The sequence below is a fragment of the Pelodiscus sinensis genome, chromosome 3, assembly GCF_052426305.1.
Source record: "Pelodiscus sinensis isolate ZL-2025 chromosome 3, ASM5242630v1, whole genome shotgun sequence".
NCBI lineage: Eukaryota > Metazoa > Chordata > Testudines > Trionychidae > Pelodiscus > Pelodiscus sinensis.
In genome coordinates this window covers 60230755-60250779 of record NC_143054.1, presented here as the reverse complement: position 1 = coordinate 60250779, position 20025 = coordinate 60230755, and the positions used below count along the sequence as shown (strand labels likewise).

Genomic DNA, 20025 nt, shown 5'->3' with positions numbered 1-20025 from the left:
AATGTACAATGGAAAAATAATCACAAATACAAAATGATGCAGTCCAAATTGATGGTTAACACTCGAAAATGGATCTCGGAGTCATTGTGGTTAGCACTCTGAAAACATCTGCCCAATGTGTAGCAGCAGTCAAAAAAGCTAACAATATTTGGAATGATTAGGAAAAGGATAGATAATAAAATGGAAAATATCGTAATCCCACAATATTAATCCATTGAATACTGCATGTATTTGAGATGGTTGCCCCATCTCGAAAAAAGATGTACAAGAATTGCTAAAAGCACAGAAAAGAACAACAAAAATGACTGGTCTGCAGAACAACTTTAAAAGACTAAAAAGTTGGACTGTTCAGCTTAGAAAAGTGGTGACAAGGAGAAAAATGATAGAGATCTATGAAATCACGAATGGTGAAGAGAAAGCAAACAGGGAATTACATATAACACAAGAACAAGGAGCTGCTCAATGGATTTTATAGGCAGCAGGTTTAAAACAAATGTAAGGAAATATTTCTTCACACAAAACACAATCAACCTGTGGAACTCATTGCCAGGGGAAGTTGTGAAGGCCAAAAGTGTATAAATTAAAGAAAAAATTAGAAGTTCATAGAGGACAGAATCATCAATGGCCATTAGCCAAGATGGTCAGCAATGCAACCCCATGCTATGGATGTCCCTAAGCTCTGAGTGCCAGAAGTTGGGACTAGACCACAGGCGATGGATCACAAAACAATTGCCATTTCTGTTCATTCCTTTTGAAGCATCTGGTACTGGTCACTGTCAGAAGACTGTATACTGGGCTGGACAGACCAGTGGTCTAAGCCTGTATAAACATTTACATTTGTATGATGTGGGGAGTAAGAATTTGCATATCTAGGCATTGTGGGAAACACAAAGAAGCAGCTATAGGGTGAAAGAATGAGAGCTTCCTTTCTCCACTCCCTTTGGAAGAGGAATTGTGTATAAGATGGGTCAGCGTGATATCTTAGTGCAAATTGAAGGACAAGTTTCCCCTTTTCTATCAGAAAAGGCTAGGTAGTCCACAGCTCAGGGATTTTAGTACAGGCAGTCCCCGGGTTATGTACAAGATAGGGACTGTAGGTTTGTTCTTAAGTTGAATTTGTATGTAAGTCGGAACTGGTACATATTGTAGGGGAAACTCTAGCCAAACATTTCTCCAGAGCTCAGTTTTATTCTCCCACACCTCACTTCCCTCAGTCCTTTATTCTCAAGCTGAGGTGTCTGCTGAGAAAAGCCGCTCCGTGTCTCCCTGGTCTGCTGGGAGGGGGGGGGGGGCACTAGCTTCGCGTCTCCCTGGTCTCTGCTGGGGGGAAGCAGCTAGTGCGGGGTTGCCTCACCCCGTTTGTAAGTAGGGATCCGATGTAAGTCGGATCCATGTAACCCGGGGACTGCCTGTACTGTAAGAGAGAAGTGTTATCTTTTGGACTGCTGACACTATTTTATTGTATCTCACTTGTTTAAGCTGTTTAAACAAGCAGTTTAGAACATTTTAACTATTTTTTTTCCAGATCTACACAGTATAGTTGCAATTTTGTTTGGAGACACTGTGCCGTAGAACACTTTTTCCATATGCATATTCATCACGTGTAGTATATTAAGAGTCTCCTAAAGTTGTCACTCTGTGACAAGGTGGTCTATAATTATACATCTTTATTTGAAGAGAACATACAACTTCCTTCAACTTTCATTCCGAAGTACTAATGAAAAGGTTTCCCTAGCCCTGATAAAAGATTGCACCCTTTAAGAAAAAACAACACTAAAACTGTAATAAGCCACCCCCAAAAGGTTGATGCAAGTTTATAATGAAAAGATTATTATTGAAGCTTGGGTATTTTCTGATGTTTCTGGAAAGACTTCCCTTTTCAAACATACTAATGAGCACAGACAAAGTGCTAATTACATGCAGAAAGCAAACATCACAAGAATTATTTTTTTTTAACACAATGCAATAAAATTGACAATGATTGACTAAACTCCAAGCATTTTTTCTATTCCATTCAAGATGTTATACTCCATCACATATTTTCTCCATATTACTCAGCCAATGAAGTGCCTCTTGAATGTAGAAAAGTGAAATTTATTCTAAAGACATTATTAGGACACTAATAATAAATAGCTGAGCACTTCACTGAAATTAATGCATTACTGAGCTAAATGTTAATACTTTTTGCATACAAACTTTTTTTTTTTTAGAATCCCATCCCAGTTTATAACAGTGACCTCCTGAACCCTGAATCAACCTTGAAACATAGATAATGCTGGAAAAAATTGAAGTAAAATAATTGGACAATAATATATCCCTCGTCAACTTACAATGACCATCTGTGGTGAGATTCAGCCCAATTCTTCAGAATAATGGATGAAAGTACTGCAGGACGTTGACAATAGATGGAATATTGCCCTATTATGAAGAGGTTTGATATACTCTTACTCCTGCAACAAATCCCTTTGCTAACTCTGTCCACATATCTAAACAAGCAACACTGTCATAGGGCCTAACTACATAAGCCACAACGTCAAGGGCTCAAACAACTACACATCCTCTAATGTAATGTACAGGGCTTACCAAGTGGCAGCAAGCCCTGCTCACCAGCCACGTGGCTTGGCACACTGCACATGCGCTGATCGCGCTGTGGTGCCGTGCCGGCTTAAAATCTACTCGCCTCAGCGAGTAGATAGACTAATTTGTCGAGCCTTAGTAATGTATGTCATCAAGTGCCAGCAATGCCCCTCTGCCATGTATACTGGCCAAACCAGACAGACTCTGCGACAAAGGATTAATAGATACAAATCAGACATCAGAAATGTGAACCTGTATGGGAACATTCTAACTTACCTGGTCACTTAATCATGGATTGAAAAGTAGCCATTCTTCTACAAAGGAATTTCACCACCTAATTACAAAGAGACACAGCACAACTGGAATTCATCTACAAATTGACACTGTTATCCTGGGTCTGATAAAAATATTAATTGGTTAATGCATTACAAAGTCAATTTCCCCTGCCTTTGACATCCCTATTTTCACATCAAAAGCTATGAATGGGTCACATCCAGCCCACTTAATTAGCCTCATTAACACAAGCATTACATTGTCAGGTACTTCTTTTGCGGTTAAATATCCCTTGGATTCTGTTATTTCCACGCCAACTCATCTGATGAAGTGGGTCTTACCCACAAAAGCTCATGATACTATATATATAGTTATTTGTTAGTCTTCCACAGGACTACTTGTTTTAAAGTTACAGACTAACACAACTACCTCTCTGAGATGGACATACTCATATATTTCTAAAATATTTATTTTCAATATACTTTAACTGTTATTGTTTTGTGCTGTTTAGTAAACATGCTATATTAGTGAGCTGTAGCTCAGAAAAACGTATGTTCTAATACCCTAATAAATCTGTTAGTCTTTAAAGTTCCACCGGACTCCTTGTTGTTTAAATCAAACCCCGCTTCCTTCTTTTAAAACAGAATTCATTATACTGGATACCACAACCTCCCTTATTGTGAGGCCAGTATAAAAACTACTCAAAGAAAGAAATAAAAAGAAGGACCTTCAGTGGCTCAGATTGCTCTATGCTATTTCATTATAAGGGTTATAATTACTCGAAGGGTTTGATAGGTGCATTCAAATATCTGAGTATAACACTAGATTCCCTTTTTATAATATTCCCCCACAGATACATACTAAGGGTTCCCAATTTTTATACATTTTCTTTCCGTTCTGAAAGAAAAAGATAATTTTGATGTGTTTGGTAAATTCACAGTGCAATATTCTAAAAGGACAACAAATTACCATGCAGGTAAAGCCACAGAACAGCAGAGAAAAAAATATGTCTGCAGGTTTTTTGTTTTACATTTATTTCCTCAAGCACAAGCTTTGAGTCATGTGTAAACAATGCCTGACATGCTGCAGTTTTGCCCTTACACATAAATTTGACCTTTTATCTAATAGATCAACTTATGGCAAATGCTATTACTTTAATCTTTTGATGCATGTTCCAACAGCAGCAGCAAAACTTATGCAGCCAATTTAAAATGGATCAAAGTATTAGTGGAAACCAAGATTCCCTCCCTCCCCCCACATTTCTCTGTGTCACATTAAGAAAGGTTAATTATATGGCTTTTTATTTTTTCTGCAACAGCCCAGAGTCATTTTTCCAATTCCATTAAGATTTCATTAGCTTTGTGCATAAAGCAGATGTATGCTTGGACTACACTCCAGACTCGTCTACACTGGGAACTCAAATCAGCAAAGCTATGTCTCCCAGTGTGTGAAAAAGCCACACCTTTGAGAGATGTCACCTAAACCCCAGTGTAGACAACACTGGGTCAATGGCAGAATTCTTCCACCAATGTAGCTACTGCCCTCAGGCAGGTAGATTATCTATGCTGACAGAAGAACTGTCAGCATAGGAAGAATCTACATCAGAAGTGGGCATTCTGCAGCCCGCAGGCCCCCTCACTAGCCTTCTTCCCCAGGCACTTCTTGCACACTGGGGCACTGCAGCCCCGCACTTTCTACTCCTCCGCCGCCCTCACAGCACTTTCGCAGCACCACAAATCACCTTATTCATGCTCAGTACCCACTCTTCCCCCTCCCTCTTCCCCAGAGCTGGAATGCCATCAATCAGCTGTACGTGGCTGCTCAAGCTCTGGGAGGGAGGGGAAGGAGCAAGGACAGAGCTTGAATCAGGCAAATCGTGACACTCTGAAAGTGCTGGAGGAAGGGGCGGAGGAGGAATTGCAGGATTGATTTCCTTTGCCTCTCTGACAGCCTCCCCACTCACCTTCCTTACAGCCTTTTCATCCTCACTGCTGCTCTGGGGCTGTCACTCACCTCTGAACACGCAGGCAGGCACTTCCTTCATTAATCATTTTGTTGTTCATCCACTTTGGGGAATACTGACATTGTGACAGAAAACAACAGTAGAGACCATGCACAATTACTATTATTTGCATTATCATATTACCTAGAAATCCTAGTTATGAAGCTGAAACCCACTGTGCAAGGTGCAATATAAACACGGAGCAAAATTATATTAACTGTCTCAAACAGCTTACATCTAAGTATGTACTCCCAGGGGAATTCTGTGCCCAGAGAACAGATTACCATGGGGGGAAGGTTGGGCATGTGTACATGTGTGTGTCCATGAATATCTGCCTGCATGAAGACTCACTCTGTCCCTCTGAAACAAAAGACAGGATTAGGTGATGAGCTTTCGTGGGCCTATAAAGCATCTTGTTAGTCTTTAAAGTGCTGCATAGTCCTGTCTTTTGTTTCAGCAAGATCAGACTAACATGGCCACATCTCTGTTATACTTCTGTCCCGCTGGTGTCTGTTGCTGCATCAGGGGCTTGGAGGCTAGGGCTGTGTGAAGCAGGCTCTGTCTCTGAGGCAGAGCAGAAAAGTGATGCAACACATGATGGGTCACAGAACCTGACAGATTGTTTTAAAAATCTACAACTAAAAAGGCAGGCTGCTGATGTTTGATAATTGTTCCCATTCTTAGTCAATTAAGGCTCCTTTACCTTGCCAGAGTAGTCTAAAGAAGCCTTATGGTAAATGACTGTAACAATCCTCAACCAGGAAGGTTTTCTGGCTTTTTTCCTGTGCCAGAGAGGCACAATTGGGTTAGATTACAGCTCAGGATATTTGTTATTTATTCATTTTAAAAAATGCAGGACCATGATTAGCAAAATTGTATGACTTGTTGGGGGAAAGTCTGAGTAATTTAAAGTGACATTTCACTTTACAGCGACCCAACATCAAAACAAAAATAATGTAATTTAAATGAAAATCCAGGATTAGAACTGGAATGCAGGGTCTTGATTAACATGTACTTGTAACTTAACTTTCATGTCTTTAAGAAATGCTGAGCAGTTATTGTGATCTTTTTCAGCATAGTAGTTTAAATAAATTACCAAAATAAGTGAAACTGGTGTGATTATATTTTTGACAAATAAAATATGCAGTGTTTTGAATTTTCTGGCACAGAATTTTGGATTTTTTTGGTGCAGAATTATCCCTGGAGTAAAGTATAAGTCAAGAGATAACAGACAGATATAGATGACAGGGGGATAGCTGTGTTAGTCTGAATCTGCAAAAGCGACAAAAAGTCCTGTGGCACTTTATAGACCAACAGATTTATTGGAGCATAAGTTTTCGTGGGCAAAGACCCACTTCGTCAGATGCATCTGACGAAGTGGGTCTTTGCCCACGAAAGCTTATGCTCCAATACATCTGTTAGACAGATATAGATGACAGAGTACTAAATTACCACTTAGAGTGTTTTACATTGGAAGTAGGTAACCTCTATCCTATGGGGCAGATGTGACCCCCTGCTTAATTTCAACAGGTCTGCAGCAAGTCTCCATGCCGTAGGTCGGAAGCCCTGTGTGCCTTAAGGTCCTGCCCCTTCACCTGCACTGTGAGCGCCACTTCTGTTTCCCAGCGATCTGGGGAGTTCTGCACTCTGATTGCAGGCGCCACCTCCACAGCTCCCATTGGCTAGGAACCATGTCCCATGGGAGCTGCAAGGGCAGTGCCTGTAGGTGAGGGCAGCCCATGAAACCAACTGCCTGCCGTCCACCCCCCTTCTCCCAAGGTCACAAAAATGTAGTCAGTTACTTCCAAAAGGAGCAGCAACATGGGGCCAGAGCAAGTGTGGACTCAGCTTTAGTGCCACTGTGCCACCAAATGGGAACTACCCAAGGTAAGTACTCTGCACCCGTCCTGCACCCTGAACACCTCAATTTTGGCCTGAGTTTCCGCCCCTCTCCACATGTCGCTGTATGTAGCTCATAACTGATTTTTTCCTGGAGGGTCAGTGTCCGCAACAGGAAAAAGGTTTTCCATTATTCAAATACAGAGCAAGGATTAATACGTTCTTGCAACCAACAGCAAAAAAGGAAAGCTCCAAAATCAAGAAAATGACAAAGAAAGTCTAAGTTATCTGACTTCCAACTTCACTCTTCTAGACCACGAAGCTTCCATGTTCTATGCTGATGCAGATTCACACACTCTTTCAGACTGCTACATGGTACTGATAGCTTTTAATCAAAAGGTAAGAAATCAGAATTCTGGATCATGAAACAAATTAGTCTTTCAACAATTCTTTTACTTGCTCCCAGTCTGCTGTTTGTCAGGCCAACTATATGTTATATATTCTGGTAACACTTTAAAGATTATCAAAACATGGAGATGGTATCATGAGCTTTCGTGGGCACAGCCCACTTCTTCAGAAGACTGGACATCTAAAGAAGTGGGATGTGCCCATGAAAGCTCATGATACCATCTCCATGTTTTGTTAGTCTTTAAAGTGCTACCAAACTACAGTAAAACTCCATTAGTCCGGCATCCAATGCTCCGGGACTCCTGATGGTCCGACACCATCAGGAACCCGGAAGTGCTGGGGCAGCCGGACAGGCTTCCCCCATTCAGCTGCTGCTGAAACTGACCAGCAGCTGAATCGGGGAAGCTGGGAGCAGAGCACCTGGGGTGCTGCCGGGTTGGTCTCGTAGCGCTGCCCCTCGGGGCTGCGGGACCAACCTGGCAGCACCCCAGCTGCTCTTGGGGACGCCTGGGCAGAGCAGCTGGAGTGCTGCCGGGTTGGTCCCGCAGCGCCAAGGGACAGCGCTGCGGGACCAACCCGGCAGGACCCCACCAGCTCTGCCCCAGGGGTCCCCGATTCAGCCGCTGCTGAAACAGATCAGCGGCTGATTCCAGGAAGCCCCGGGCAGAGCAGCTCTGCCCCGGGCTTCCTGGAATCAGCCGCTGATCTGTTTCAGCAGCGGCTGACTTGGGGACCCCTGGGGCAGAGCAGCTGGGGTACTGCCGGGTTGGTCCCGCAGTGCCTAGGGGCGGCACTGCGGGACCAACCCGGCAGCACCCCAGCTGCTTTGCCCCGGGCATCAAGATTCAGCCGCTGCTGAAACTGACCAGCAGCGTCAGTTTCACCAGCAGGCTGAATCCGGATGCCTGGGGCAGAGCAGCTGGGGTGCTGCCGGGTTGGTCCCACAGCCCCAAGGGGCAGCGCTACGGGACCAACCGGGCAGTACCCAGCTGCTCTGTCCCAGGCGTCCCCAAGAGCAGCTGGAGTGCTGCTGGGTTGGTGCCATAGCGCCACCCCTTGGCACTGCGGGACCAACCCAGCAGCACCCCAGCTGCTCTATTGCAGGCATCCCCGATTCAGCTGCTGCTGAAACTGACCAGCAGCGGCTGAATCAGGGACGCCTGGGGCAGAGCCAGACTATCGTAAGGGGGGGCTATGAGGGGTCTGGGGTGGCATCCCCTCCCACCCCACTCCAGACCCCTCATAACCCCTCCTTCTGATATTCCGGCATGTCTGATAATCCGGCACCCCCTGGGTCTTAAAGGTGCCGTATTATCGGAAGTTTACTGTATTTGTTGTTTTTTAAGTTTATCCTGTACAGACTAACTCAGCTATTCCCTGAAGCTTTTTATATGTTATATGATTTCATGCTTATTCAGAAGATGGCATAAAGCCAAATATCCTCTCCCTGTATGAAAAGCATACTCCCCTCCCCAAAAACACCACTCTCTTCTGTTTCTCATATCTACATTCAACACGATGCACACAGACATTAGCATTTTTTCACATGGATCAATAACTTAATTTGGTAGATTAGTTGAACCCTTTGTACAGTTATCAGCCAGCAAGACAGCAGTCATTTTGGTGATAGGATAAATAATCAAAGCCTGCTTGCAAGTCTTTAGTAATTTCAGAGTTCTGTATCTCACAGAATAATAAGTATGTCTTCCCCACCTCCTCATTCCTGCGAACGGTATGTTATTAACATATCTGAGAGTTGGTGAGTAGAATGAACACTGAAATGTGACTCTCTTACAAAGCAATCTTCAAGCCAAATTCTTTCTTCCTAATTACATGAGGCAAATTTTAACTGGAATTATAATATAGAAATAACCCAAATGGGCCCTTCTTGTTGTTGAATGATTTCCCTGAACTAATTTTCTGTGTCAGCATTATACAATGTCAGAAATGAACGTGTTTGCATAAATCTACATCTGTAGTCAGAGAGTGCTTTACAGAGAAGAATCGCTGTGCAGTAAGATGAGGGCCTGAAACAAAAGTCCATATAGCAAAGGCCTGGTCTGAGGCCTAGCTAACAATGGACAAAGCTTGGCTAATATAAAACTAAACTAAATTGTGAGCAAGAGGCAGGCCCCCACTCACAGAACTTGGCATGAACAGGGATGAGAGTGTAAAACACTCATTGCTAATAGGTCTACATGTGGATCAGTAATTGGTACTAGGTACCAACTGTAAAACAGCAATTGGTGCTGGTCATAATTTGAAAGCACAATACAAATTAGGATTGTACTACCAGGTCGTTAAGAAAGACTTTGGTACCCACATATACTGACTCGGGTTCAGAAAAGGGTCTAAAATGACAGCATGATGGATAAAGATGTTCTAACTGAAACATGAGGTGCAGGGTAATGGGTGGTATCTAAGTAGCATCAGAGAATGGTAACCTGACAATGTCAGAGGGTGGTAACCTGATATGTCAGGAGTGATGTGTAATTTGTTTGTACTTATATATATAGTGGTGTCTTGGAGGGGCTGTCTTTGTCTAGCCTAGTGGGCAGTGGGACCTCTTGCTGACTAAATCGGCCCATTGTTATGGGGTACATATGTGTAGTGGTTTGGTGGAGTCTACTGACAACTATTACTATACTTCACTTAACAATAATCCAGGCTGGGTAAGGACTTCTTACATTAGTAATCAATTATGACATCAAATGTCCTTGTTGTCCAAAAAACCTTACTATTCACATAATGATATCAATAAACTATTATGGGGGGGTTGAATTTAGAGACAAAATATTTGCAAGTGTCAGTCTCAAAAGAAGCTTATACCATCTTACGCATTTAAGGAATAACACAGATGTTCACCTTTAAGTGGAAGCATAAATTCAAAGTAACCAGTATCTTCTATAAAACATTTTCCAACCTTATTCTCCTTAAAGTTTAGAGAATGAAGACTTTAGCATGGCTATAAAATAAATCAGTTTTAATATGGATATTATTTTTCTTTGTGTGTTTTTTCTCTTTGCAAAGAGAGGAGGATCAAAAGGGCTTACATTTATGATTTGGTTTATAACACATACAAAACATCACTTCTCATTGGAATATCCAAAATAAAGAACATTGGAAGACAGGACACTGGGATAAATGGACCTTTGGTCTGACCCAGTATGGCCGTTATGTTCTTAACTTCACTGAGATACCTGCTAAGGCAAATGAGCCAAAATAAAGATTGCCTCTTACACTACTTTGCTAGCACAAAGATGCTTGTGATTGCCAATGTTTTCACCATAAAGTCCTTATCTTAACTATTATACATATTCTTGCATTTTTACATGTTTCACCCATGCATAGAAATAAAATTATAAATCAGTCAGGCATTTTTAGAAACTCCAATGAAATTATCCCAGACATAACAGAGAATTTCAAACTCACATTACTGAACACTCATTCTTAGGCACTACTACTAAGCAGCATAACAATTTACTATTACATATATCTTTATTCTCGTACAGGAAAAAAATCAATTAAGCATGACCAGGAGTTCATTTACACTGAATATGTTCTTATTCAAGCACAGTATTCCAGCTGAGTTACCCCTCCCCCCCAAAAAAATACCCAAACAAAGACTACACACTACATTAAATGTTCCATGGAAACACACTAAAATAGAGAATATATGTTCTGCACTAATTGCACATTTTTTGTCTTGTCCAACGGAGTGCTGCTTCTACACAGAAGCATCACAAATAGGGATTTAAAAACTCCTAAAAACCAATTAAAATTAAATTGGTTACACCCGTGTTTCTCAGACTGTGGGTCCCAACCCCCCGGTGAGGGTCATGGTATCACAAAGTTTGAGAACCCCATGGGTTACACGGTTAAATGAGAGCTGAATGCTACCAGCCCCGGTGACCTCACAGGCTGTCGGCCCCATAAGCTCCCGTCACCATGAGCTCCCAACCCCCCCAGCAGACCAGGGGGACAGGAGCAAAGCCGCCCAGGCGGGGGGAGTCCCGCCGCCTGGGCGGCTTTGCTCCAGGGCAAATGAGCAAAGCCTCCCAGGCAGCGGGACTCCTGCCACCTGGGCGGCTTTGCTCGGCTGTCCCTGGTCTGCTGGGGGGGGTCCAGTGGCTTTGCTAGACCCCCCTAGCAGACCAGGGAGACCGGGAGAAGCTTTTCTCACCCCGGAGGACACGGGTGGCGATCCACCGCCCGTGAGCTCCGGGGCAAGAAAAGTCCCGTTCGTAAGTGCGGATCCGACATAAGTCGGATCCGCGTAAGTCGGGGACTGGCTGTATTTGGAAATTCTGAGTAGGTTTTAATACTGTTCAGCATGTGTAATTCAAATTGAAGTCTCTCATGATCACGCAGCTTTTTTCCTACACTTTAAAGATAAGTACATAATGAGATGATCCTCCTTCCTGTTCCTTAGTGTGACTGGGTTGTCTTGTGCCACTAACATGCACTTCATACACAGGAAGTTCTTTCTGGCTTCAGATTGAAAAGAAAACACAGCACATTCGCTACATGTACCGCTGTTGTATTGCTGACCATCATGGAATCAAGCATACAATTGGACCTGGAAGGAAAGCCACTTATATATCCTCTCTAAATTCCCTCCAAAAATTTCCTATTAATAACCTCTGTTCACAGCTCTCAAATTCACCTCGCAAGTGAGTATTTAAGTTAAATCTCCCTGTTCAGCTCTGATATATACCCTTATCACAGGGAGCAATTAGCCACTCAGACAACACCTAGGCTGATCAAAGCAATGATGGAATTCTTTGTCCCCAGTGATGGTCTATTTCAATTCCTTTTTCCTTTAGGTATATTTCAGATAGGAAAGAAAAAATTGCCACCTTGAAAAGGAGTTATAAACCCTCCTTACATAGTATAGATGTGCCTAAGGTGGATCATTTAGTGAAAAGTCCATATGTATATAAATGTTGAGGATAAAGTGCGGTGTAGGGGTCAATTGCGGAAGAACTCTGTATGTGTGAAGTATAAGGGTGGTGAAGCCTGATTTTTCTCCCCTTTTCCATTTCCCCTTTTCCCTTTCCCTGCTACTTATGAGCCAGAAGCAAGCCTCTAGGAACATACGCCATTGTAGCAAGAATGAATTGTAGATAAGGGCGGGAACATAATTTTGTTTACCTAAATGTACTGATAATGTAAACAAAGTCAAAGGACAAGCCGTATAGCTGAGCCATACTGTAACAAGCAATGAGTAACCCCTGGAAATTTCTAAACTGCCACAAACAGGGTAGAGACAGTATCTAAAGCTGCACCAGAGCACAGCAAATTGGACCTCACCAATGGGCTTTGAGTACCGGTGCCTTGGAAGCTGAGACAGTCAGCTGCAGCCAGAACGGGTTCCTCAGCTAGCAGAAGGGATGTAAGGAAAAGTGGCATTTCTATCATGTTGTTGTTTTAGTTATGGGGCACAGCTGATAAGCTGTCAGGAAATAAACTGCTTGTGTTTGACAGATACCTGTGTAGCATTTTCTGTACTTTGAGAACCCAGTGTCAGACCTGAGACTCACTCTTGCTGGCAACAGGCAGAGAGGAATATATATTTATAAAACCTTCCTCAGGGTACCTGTCATTTTCACCAGCATCTGTGAACATGTGCTAACGTGGGGAAAAAAAGAAGAGACCTGGGTTCCTAGGAAAAAACTGGCCTTTCTTCCCAAGAAAGCTAAGAAGAATATTTAGCTCCTACAAACATCATAAGTAAACACACATCGTCAACTGTAAGCATACCATGGTTAATCACTAAAGCATTTGGGAGAGGTCAATGTTCTGTATCAATTGTTCTCAACCATCTTCATTTCACATACCACTCTGAACCACATAGACTGTCTCATTGTACACTTAGCCTTCCAAATTCAAAAACAAGCGTTTTGTGGTGCAAGGAAGTTCTTAAAGTGTCTGATTTCCCTCCCTCATATTACAGTTTATATTCTCCCCTATGTTTCAAATATACACCTCTAATTTCTCTCACCCTGCTAGTATCAAACCTCCAACTTGTTAAATCATCTGCTCCCTTCAGCTGCCTGATTCAGGTACTTTGCTAGTTGTATTCATGGAGTGGTCAGCAGCTAGCAATGAATGGAAACAGAAACCAATTGAAAACTAGATCTGTAGCTCTCTACAACAGATCACATTCCAACAGTACTTCCACTAAGCAGCGCTGGAGTGTGTGGAAAGGAAAGGAAAGGAAAGGAAAGGAAAGGAAAGGAGCAAGGTTAACTACATTTTATTTACTATGTAAGTTTTAGTAATTTGTTACTAAATCTAGCACATCACTCTCAGAATTCACTTAATCCCCAGACATATAATTATTACTGAATAAGTGACATTTTTAAACTATTTAGTCTTTAAATTGGTAATACGCTATTTGTTGGTTTTTAAGTTTTTTCTGTTACAGACTGGCTCAGCTATCCCTTTGAAACTTATCTACCCAATGTCCTTTTCCCCCCTCCTTCCCTTATTTATTCTTGGTTCTAGACTTCCAACACTCCGGTCATCCGAAGAAGTGGGCTGTGCCCACGAAAGCTCATGATACAATCTACATGTTTTGTTAGTCTTTAAAGTGGTACCAGACTATTTGTTGTTTTTTAAGTTTTTCCTGTAACAGACTAACTCGGCTTCCCCTCTGAAACATTTGTATCAATGTTTTTCATGAACTTCCACCTATTTTACCTGAATCTGCCAATAAGCAATGTATAACACTGAAAACACTGGGTGTTTTTGCTGTTATAAAGCTAAATAATTCTATTTAAAGATACACTTTTACAAACATTTACAATTAAAAGTATAGTAATAGGTTGGGATTTTCCACCACCGTTGTTAAGCATCATTATTCAAAAGACTGTTCTTCCTGTCAAATGTAAAAATGAATTCCAATAGGATTTATTTATTTAATGGATTTAAATTAAACAAGCATGCCACCACACTTCTCTTTTTCTGTCTCATAACTCATCTTTGTCTCATATGTTTCAACATCAAAATAAAAAAATTGGGACCTTCATTACAGAAGTTTGTCACTTCACTAAATAAAATGACAAACTTCTTTCGCAAATTAGTATCAAAATTCAACTATATAACTACTTCTTTAGAGAAGGAACTGAGAACTGCCTCTCTAAGCACACTATTTGTTCAGGCTGACTACCATGTTAGGAATAGATCTGTACTCCATTTTTAAGATTTGCACAAACAAATTCATGGTGACTTTAGAGGAGAGCAGACCTTTTATTTTGTGCAACAAAAGCAATTACGTTTTATAATTAAGACAAACTATTAAACCAGTAAAAGTTGCACTCACACAAAGATTCATGATTTCTCTTATAAGAAAGAAATACGAGCCTATCTTACACTTATGAAGTTAAAAACAGTGAGCAGAACAGTCTTGTGATGCTGGCACTAGCACTGACATGTGCAACAGAATACAATTTCACCAATGTTTAACATTTTTAGGTGATGTAAAAATCATCTGTACCCAATATAAAAAAAAATCACAGAATTACTAGTAAACAAATGACAACTATACTATAAACATAAATGATGTATACTGATAAGTAAACAAAACTAAAATTACAGAAATATCACCAGCTGCTTTTTTGCATTTTCCTTCCACTTTCCTTGCCTTGAGCTCTTTACTGCAAAGAAGAAAATATTAAAAAATGCAGTTTCAGAATAGAAATGTAAGCCCTATATTACAGGATGACTTTTATTATTAACCCTTTATTGCCTTGAGTCAAGATTTTATAAACTAATGTAGAGTGACAATTGTATTACAGGTTGGACCTCCCTCATCTGGCACCTTCGGGACCTGAGTTGTCCCGAACGAGGGGCAGACCAGAGGAGGTCCCCTCCCAACACAGCCTGTGCTGAACTCTTGCCCCTCTGCTAGGGCTCCATTCTGGCACCATTGCTGCCTACCCAACCATGGCTCCCCAGGCTGGAGCTCCCTAGCAGCTGCTGCTGGACCCCGAGCTCCACAGCCGCAGCTCCACAACCACTGCTGGACCCAAGCTCTTCAGCCAGAGCTGGTTCTCCCAGGTTGCGGCTAGGCCTGGAGCTCCATGGCCGCTGCCTATCCTTGCTATCTCCCAGCTACAGAGGGCAGAATTCTCCGCTGTGCCGCCTGCCCCTCCCAGTCTCCCTCTGAACATCACTGGGGCTCCCAGCTAAGTAGCTCCCCACACTGCCCTCCTGCCCCACAGCCAATCCTCCCTATGCTTGGGCTCTGTGGCCCAGGAACATCCCTGGTCCTATCAGACCATGGATGTTGGCACACCAGATTGTCCCAATTTAGGGAGGTACAACCTGTAGTGAAAAATCACTGCTGGCTATGTAAATAATACTATAGAAAAAGACCTATGAAGAGGCTAAAACTCCTTACTGAATTACTTTGAATGGTGATTAAAAAACAACAGTTTGCATATACCCACATTTTTGAAGATTTAGAACATTTTGAAACTACCATGACCACCACTAGAGATGGATCAAGCTAATGAATGTATATAACCATCATTTCAAACTCTACAAATTTAGATCCATCTATTACCCACAGCGAACCCCCCTTCAGTTTCAGAAGTATTCCAATCTCTGAGAGATAGCAGATGAAAGGGAAATATTTTCTGACCTGTAATTTTGGTCTCTGCTTTATTAATACCACACCAGAATGACAAGTTTTATTAACAAGAAAGACTACATTCACCACTAATCAAATGTGAAGTTGTCTTTGCAGATTTTCTTTGGATTTTGTAGCAAAATAGGAGAGATTTAATAACATAGCAAATAGGGAAAATGTGTAATAAGAGCCCACTAAGAGACAAAAGAAAGAACAAATGCATTATTATTTTTAATGTAAATATAAGAGAAGTATGGAAAAAAGCATATTGTGTGAAATTAATAATCCAAGACCTAAACTTATTTACATCGGATTTAAGTCTGTAAGTACATTTGCTATATAGAAACTCATACTGAGGGAATGTTATTCTTATATCTGTTATTCTTAATTCATATTCATTTGTTATGTGTAACAAATGAACACTCTGATAGAGCTGAAATGGTGCACTAAGGTTTGTGCAGCCTTCTGGCTCTATGCAGGACTGCATTTCACCACAGAGAAACAACCAGGGTTTCGTGGGATTTCAAATGACTGCAGAGACCAGTCTCAGGCCTGTAAATCTTAAAAATCAATTCCTTAAAAGAAGACCAGGAGGGAATTCTTTAACCACAACTGGCGGTTATTACTTGAAGGACTCTAGTCAGCCTCAATAGAAGATAATGAATCTAGTCTGCAATGCTAAAGGAAAATGGAATTGAGAGCTTTCTACTAATATCGATAGAGGTGTCCTTCGCTGTAGAAGCAAAATATACACATCTAGTTGGGTAGGCCTTTGTTTTGATAGGACAAATCTCCAAAAATACCATTTTTCAACACAGTAACAAAATACTATGTTCTTGGGGTCAACATAAAAGGACAGATTAGAAACTGCCTTTATTCAATAGTTAAAGTTCCGAGGTCCTAATTTGGTCCAAATCAGGAAAAGCCTATTTGAAAGTGAATGGATCAATAACGGGGGTACATAGCCTTTCGATATTAGGTGACTGATTTAAATACAACTCATCCTACAGTGACAAGATCATTCCCTTCCAATGACTGATCGATGGTCTACACACAGTGTTACAGGCATGCATTGACATTGTTTTGCAGGCTATCCAGGATAAACAGGAAGGAAGGCTCAGGCAGTCCTGATTCTCTCCACTGAAGATTCCACAATGACCCTTGGTAAACTGTTCCACTGATTCCTTACTCTCACTGTTAAAAATGTACACCTTATTTTCTGACTGGGAAATAAATACAAAGCAGTCCCACTTCCTGGCCCCAAGGAGATTTGAATCAACAACCTACAATACTAGAGGCAAGACCCTCACACCTACACCATCAGGCAACTCTAGCTAAAGGACTCAGTTGTTTGAAAATAGACACATTAGTCCTCATCATCAATGTTGCCATACTGAGCAGAAAAAGCCCAACAAACCCCAATGAAAAAATAAATTATATAGCTATTAATGTTTAAACAATGATGAGTGGCAAGATTGGTAGGTGAAGAAAAAAATGGAACACTGCATACACATTTAAGAAAACAATGAACATATGCTGTATCTGTGCTATGGAGAGTATAGAATGAATATCATCAAGCCTTCTCTTGAGAAAAAACAGACCGCACAGAGGTGACAACACTTAGATAAAAATGTGATTAAATCAGGAGAACCTTAGGAGTTCCACGTGTTACATTACATAGTATTTTCTGTAAGTAAACAACAACTTCCATTCATGTCTAATGAGACAACACAGACCTAAACCTAATAATCAGTCCTTTCGTGAAGTAGTCCAGTGTACTTTACTTCTGTTAATGGTAGTGAGAAATATGCACATCCTGCCATTTCTAAATAGTTATTTTGAACTACGACTGAGCTAATACGTTGGTGACTGCAGCAGAAAGCTGGATGAACTTTTTACAAGGGGTTTATCTGTTTGAGATTAAAAAATAAAGGTAGTATTTTAATTTCCACTTAAGAATACAGCTTATTTGACTGGCCAGGCCAATGTGTTCAGAGAACAATTAATAAACTATCTTGCCTGAAATAGTTTACTTACAAAAATGCAATGAGGTGGTTAATAAGGTGGAAATGTAAAAGAAAATGCAGAATCTAGATTTTCTCATATAAGCGGTGATTCTGATTGTTCAACATCAAATAGTTTAAAGGGTATATATTTGATTTTCATAGAGTGGGTGCTCCACGGAAAAAATCAAACCGCATTAAGTTGGACACCCAAAATTAACAGTCACTTTTGGAAATTTTTCCCATATTGTGCACATCTTTCCCCTAGGTATGAACATCTCAGATTCAGTTTACGGACATTCAGAAGTGGTTAAACAATCTCTGATTTTTAATTAGAGTAGTCTGTAAAGGTTTGGTGCATCATGGAAGTAACGCTCACAGCCCATGAAGAGAAATGTGCTCGCTCTCTCTCATGCTTAGGTGTTGGCCTTAGAGAGGAAAAACACAAAAGGGAGCCATCTGTCTGATTTCCAATTACAAGATAATGGTCACAGCTGCCTCATGGGAGAATTTAAATTTAAAAGGACATAGGAGTTTTACAACTCCCTCTACATGGATAATTTCTAACTTTAATTAAAAACAAGGAGGCCTGTGGCACCTTAAAGGCTAACAAATGTATTTGTGCCTAAACTCTTGTGGGTTTAAAGCGCTATAGGACTCATTATATTTGCTGAAACGGACTAGTACACAACCCCTCTGTAATTTTAGTGAGAATAACAGAGGATATGAGATGAAGAGATGAAATCTTATCATTCTTTTTCTAAGGCTTGATGGCTATGAGCTGTTTCACTAATAATAAATAATAATAATAATAATAATGAATTACCTAGACTTTATATGGCAGTTTTCATCCACATATCTGAAAGTGCTTTACTAAGGAGGTCTATATCGTTTATTCCTATGATGGGTATGCAAATCCCTCCTCAAAACTTTTCTTTGGCATGGGGTCTACAAAAATACTTGAACAGGGCTAAGCAGCTGGTGTGCTAAGACCATTACCTACTATGCAAACCAATACTATTTCACTCCTTCCAGGTAATTCTCCTGGTAATTCCCTGACATTACTGTTTCTGTCCATCGATTGTCTTAAAATATATTAAGATTTAAGTTCTAGGGGGCAGGGCCCATCTTTTTGTTGTGTGTTTGCACAATGGGGATCTGATGCATGACTGAACTACTTGGCAGTATGATCATACAAATACATGAAAATAATAAAAACAACCTATCTACAGATAAGTGTGTGGCAGAATGTTTTTCTTTAAAGATTTATTATTCAACAAAAATAAAAAAACTCACATTAAAGTTAAGAAACAAAAACTGGACTCTGCATAAACAGCCATAGAGAACAGAAATTTTCATTTATTACTTAACTTTAATAGCAACTGTTTCCCAAAGTTAAAGAATGGATGTCTTACTGAGTTTTGAGCATCGCTCCCAAACAGCTGGGACATTGTAACCTAGTTACTATTGTACATCCATGTGACTCTTATATAACTAGAAAGTATGTTCACGCAAAAGATTCTAAAATTTTCAGAATTTTCAAAGTGACTCTGGAAGATTCACGAGCAAAGCTATAGCATCGCAAACAAGTTTGTGAAACCTTTTTACACATCATTTGATTCTAAATGTGCACATATGTACGTAAATACACATGCCTTATTAATATAGACGATGTTTTCATGCAGGTTGCCTAAACTTAGGCTATGAAATTCAAAGTAAAGTACAGGTTGAACCTTAGCGGTCAGGGACTCTTTGGTCTAGCAACATCTGTGGTCCAGGACTAGAAAGCCCCAGCAGTAGAGGTTGCTAGGGGCCTGGTGTGGAGCCAGCCGGCAGGGCAGCAGAGCCTGCAGGGACCTAGAGCCTGCAGCCAGCGAAGCAGTGGAGCCTGCAGCTGGTGGAGCTGCCTGGAGCTCCAGTGGGGCTGCAAGGGCTGGTGGGGCAGCCAGGAGCTCTGGCAGGGTGGCAGGCATGCCACGAGGTCGGCAGGAGCTCTGGTGGGGCTGCTGTGAGGCCAGCGGGACCATCGGAAACTCCAGCGGGGCTGTCACAGCTTATGGAGCCAGGATCTCCAGCAGGGCTACAGCTTGCAGAGCTGGGAAGTTGGGGAGAGGAGTCCTGATGGCTGAGGAAAGGAGCCCAGCGGAGAGGCTAGCACTCCGACCCTCTTACCAGGCCTCCCCTAGTCCAGAAAACTCCCTTGTCCAGGACCTATCAGGTCCTGAGAGTGCCAGGCCAGGGAAGTCCAACCTGTATTTAAATAAGTGGTTTTGCTTTCTGAGATA

General features: G+C 41.4%; 1 protein-coding gene across 7 annotated transcripts in view; it reads right to left on the bottom strand.

Annotated features, from left to right (window-relative positions):
* The window catches only part of BCKDHB (branched chain keto acid dehydrogenase E1 subunit beta), a 235411-nt gene that overhangs the window by 110269 nt on the left and 105117 nt on the right, over positions 1 to 20025 (bottom strand). The window contains exons 9-10 of one of the 7 annotated variants that reach the window (XM_075923808.2): positions 4864 to 4928; positions 2890 to 2911 (exon numbers count right to left, since the gene is read on the bottom strand). The exons of the other annotated variants lie outside the window; for them this stretch is intronic. Coding sequence (XP_075779923.2) covers positions 2905 to 2911; positions 4864 to 4928 — 72 coding nt within the window. The 3' untranslated portion in view covers positions 2890 to 2904. Of the gene's footprint in view, positions 1 to 2889; positions 2912 to 4863; positions 4929 to 20025 lie in introns of those variants that run through there. 7 annotated transcript variants of the gene reach the window in all.